Consider the following 4,307-nt stretch of genomic DNA (forward strand, 5'->3'; position numbering starts at 1 on the left):
CGGCCTAGCTCACCATTGACAGAAGACACATTTGGATCTACAATAACATTTACAACATCCTTGAACTGTATAAGATGAAGGAAGATGATGGAAACGGTCAGGGTTTGTTCACACCACGATGCACACTAAACCATGTGTGTGTAGCGGCAGTGACAGGCCATGCCTTAGGCTACTACAACATTACTGTCTGGATCCGCCCAGCTGCGGGATTGACAGCTGGGCTCTGCCTATCCAGAGGCAGAGCCAGCTGTGCCCGCCCCCTCCCCCGTCCGTTTCGCCAGTCAGCGCTGGAGGATCGGACAGGGGAGGGGGGGATCCCTGCAGGGAGCCGTGATTGAGTCACGGCTCTCTGCAGGCATAGATCGACAAGTGAGCGAGTGCCGGTATGTGTTCCCTCACTTCCCGATCTACTGAGCCGACCCGTGACAGTCTCATTGTCACAGGTCGGCTCAGTGAAAATGACGCGCCTCATAATTCTCCTTTAACTTTATTAAAATGTGACAAAATGTCATTTTAGTTATCGGTGGTGACATGAGGTGCTGTTTCGAAAAAAAATGCAGCATGTTCACATTTCTATACACGCCTTGGTCTAGGTTACCATCTGAGCTTCTTCCAGTGTTATTGGAAATTTTTATGGGCGTTTTTAATTCTAATACAATTTTGTGTAGGCCAATGGGAAGCAGTTTTTGTGCGACATCACTAGTTGTCACCTTCCTGTTCTCTGCGGTGCGGAGGTCTGTTGTTGCGCTTTTAGAGCTATCCTGAGCCATGGCCACTATGAAATGTTTCATGGCAGCAGCTACAGGTCATATGGGGTCATACAGAATGGAGCTTGACCTCGGCAGTCTTTCTTTCTTAACTTTTTGCACTCATGGCACTCTTTAAAAGTATGCAAAATCTCGAGGCACCCGTCTAAAATTAATTTTTTTTTTTAAATGTGTGGGTCGTTCAAAATCCATACCAGGCTCTTATGGGTGATAGAGTTCTGGTACAGATTTTAGGGGGGATGCAAAAGCACACCAAAAAAAATATATATAATCAAGAGTTCTCCCTTCACATTAGGTGCCTCCTCCTTTCACATCAGAGTTCCCCCTTCACGTTAGGTGCCTCCTCCTTTCACATCAGAGTTCTCCCTTCACATTAGGTGCCTCCTCCTTTCACATCAGAGTTCCCCCTTCACGTTAGGTGCCTCCTCCTTTCACATCAGAGTTCTCCCTTCACATTAGGTGCCTCCTCCTTTCACATCAGAGTTCCCCCTTCACGTTAGGTGCCTCCTCCTTTCACATCAGAGTTCTCCCTTCACATTAGGTGCCTCCTCCTTTCACATCAGAGTTCCCCCTTCACGTTAGGTGCCTCCTCCTTTCACATCAGAGTTCTCCCTTCACATTAGGTGCCTCCTCCTTTCACATCAGAGTTCCCCCTTCACGTTAGGTGCCTCCTCCTTTCACATCAGAGTTCTCCCTTCACATTAGGTGCCTCCTCCTTTCACATCAGAGTTCCCCCTTCACGTTAGGTGCCTCCTCCTTTCACATCAGAGTTCTCCCTTCACATTAGGTGCCTCCTCCTTTCACATCAGAGTTCCCCCTTCACGTTAGGTGCCTCCTCCTTTCACATCAGAGTTCTCCCTTCACATTAGGTGCCTCCTCCTTTCACATCAGAGTTCCCCCTTCACGTTAGGTGCCTCCTCCTTTCACATCAGAGTTCTCCCTTCACATTAGGTGCCTCCTCCTTTCACATCAGAGTTCCCCCTTCACGTTAGGTGCCTCCTCCTTTCACATCAGAGTTCTCCCTTCACATTAGGTGCCTCCTCCTTTCACATCAGAGTTCCCCCTTCACGTTAGGTGCCTCCTCCTTTCACATCAGAGTTCTCCCTTCACATTAGGTGCCTCCTCCTTTCACATCAGAGTTCCCCCTTCACGTTAGGTGCCTCCTCCTTTCACATCAGAGTTCTCCCTTCACATTAGGTGCCTCCTCCTTTCACATCAGAGTTCCCCCTTCACGTTAGGTGCCTCCTCCTTTCACATCAGAGTTCTCCCTTCACATTAGGTGCCTCCTCCTTTCACATCAGAGTTCCCCCTTCACGTTAGGTGCCTCCTCCTTTCACATCAGAGTTCTCCCTTCACATTAGGTGCCTCCTCCTTTCACATCAGAGTTCCCCCTTCACGTTAGGTGCCTCCTCCTTTCACATCAGAGTTCTCCCTTCACATTAGGTGCCTCCTCCTTTCACATCAGAGTTCCCCCTTCACGTTAGGTGCCTCCTCCTTTCACATCAGAGTTCTCCCTTCACATTAGGTGCCTCCTCCTTTCACATCAGAGTTCCCCCTTCACGTTAGGTGCCTCCTCCTTTCACATCAGAGTTCTCCCTTCACATTAGGTGCCTCCTCCTTTCACATCAGAGTTCCCCCTTCACGTTAGGTGCCTCCTCCTTTCACATCAGAGTTCTCCCTTCACATTAGGTGCCTCCTCCTTTCACATCAGAGTTCCCCCTTCACGTTAGGTGCCTCCTCCTTTCACATCAGAGTTCTCCCTTCACATTAGGTGCCTCCTCCTTTCACATCAGAGTTCCCCCTTCACATTAGAGTTCCCCCTTCACATTATGTGCCTCATCCTTCCAGATCAGAGTTTTCCTTCACATTAGATGTCTCCTCCTTCCAAATCAGAGATCTCTCTTCACATTACGTCCTTCCTCTTTTCATATCCGAGTTCCCCCTTCATATTAGACGTCTCCTCCTTTCACATCAGAGTACTCCCTTCACATTAGATGCCTCCTCTCACATCAGAGTCCCCCCTCCATATTAGAATTCCACCTTCACATTATGTGCCTCCTCCTTTCATATCAGGGTACTCCCTCCATATTAGAGTTCCCCCTTCACATTAGGTGCCTCCTTCTTTCATATCAGGGTACTCCCTTCACATCAAAGTTCCCTCTTCACATTAGGTGCCTCCTCCTTTCACATGAGAGACCTCAGTTCCCCAATCACACCATGAGTTGCAGCTGCAGCAGCAGGCCCTGGACAGAGGTGAACGTCCATCGTTTTCTAAATGGATCCGACCCTCCCTGGATTAGTGTCATTCATTCCCATGGTGCTGACAGCTGGCCTAAACATCTCCACCTCGTACAGAAAATACCTGTTGAGCCTGCCAGAAATGCCGTGTCCTTGTCACTTCCTGTGAGCTAAAATTAAAACACAAACAATCTTCTCTCTTCTTTGTGAGCTACTAGTGCAACCTTGGCACTCCAGCTGTGGTTAACCTACAAATCCCATCATGCGTTTGCCTCAGGGAGTCAGGCTTGTGGCTGCTAGAGTATTGCAATGCCTCATGGGATTAGTAGTTCCGAGGGGGAGGTGGACTTTTCCTACCCCAGCTCTATAGTTACTAGGAGCAGGAAACTGCTTGTTAGGCTGGCTTCAAATGGCCCAGATGTAAACCAGGGCGACGTGGTGTGAACAGGTCACATAGAAAACAATTGGCTTTGAGTAGGCCTTGGTCTACTCCAGGTGTAGGCAACCTCGGCACTCCAGCTGTTGTGGAACTACAAGTCCCATGAGCCCACTGCAAGACTGACAGCCAGAGGCATGAAAGGAATTGTAGTTTCAGCACAGCTGGAGTGCCGAGGTTACCTATGCCTGGTCTATGCAGATCGACGCAGCTTCACTGAAGCCCTACGAGTTTCACTTTTATTTCCCGATTGCCTTTTGCTCAAGCAAGGGGGAATCTCCCTGTAGGAGACCACACCGGAGACTCTATAGAAGCAGTGAATGTGACTCAAACATTCTCCGGTGGTGAATTAAATAATCATGTAAATCACATGCAACTGGAAGATCCACCTGCAGTGAAAGTTGGCTGAATATCAGATCCACTGCTTTCTAAATCACCAGGGCAGCCTCTGACTTTGCACATGTAGGCCTCAAACCAGCTGAGTAATAGGAGAGTATAAACCAAAACAATGCAGGTTGTAGGGGGGAGGAGCCTGGTCACCCCAAGGCCGGTGTTTAGGCCACCCCCCCTTAGAGAAGGCCGGTGTTCAGGCCCCCCTCTGATAACGTCGGTCTCCAGGCCCCCCCTTTCCCCTCAGGCTTGACACATCGGTGTCGCTTCCCCAAAACCGGTGTTAAACCCCCGCTACCCTGACTTCGTTATATCAAGCCGGTCTCCTGGCCTCCCCCCCCCTCACCATACTCTCCTTTAGGCCGGTCTCCGGCGCCCCCTGACTCACCTTCTTCAGCTCGTTCTCGGTGGCGCCGGGCTGAACCCCGAGAAGGTCGTACAGCTTGGTGTCGGCGACGTTGGCCATGTCAGGGACT

The 4,307-nt window shown here is 49.9% G+C and overlaps 1 protein-coding gene across 1 annotated transcript in view; it reads right to left on the reverse strand.

Moving 5' to 3' along the window:
• Nucleotides 1-4,301, reverse strand: part of DNAJA2 (DnaJ heat shock protein family (Hsp40) member A2) — a 19,005-nt gene extending 14,704 nt beyond the window's left edge. The window contains exon 1 of the mRNA XM_018570014.1: nucleotides 4,220-4,301. Coding sequence (XP_018425516.1) covers nucleotides 4,220-4,297 — 78 coding nt within the window. The 5' untranslated portion in view covers nucleotides 4,298-4,301. The remainder of the gene's footprint in view (nucleotides 1-4,219) is intronic.
• Between the last annotated feature and the right edge of the window lie 6 nt (nucleotides 4,302-4,307).

The sequence above is a fragment of the Nanorana parkeri genome, unplaced genomic scaffold (assembly GCF_000935625.1).
Source record: "Nanorana parkeri isolate BGI_ZX_2015 unplaced genomic scaffold, ASM93562v1 scaffold1441, whole genome shotgun sequence".
NCBI classification, from domain to species: Eukaryota; Metazoa; Chordata; class Amphibia; order Anura; family Dicroglossidae; genus Nanorana; species Nanorana parkeri.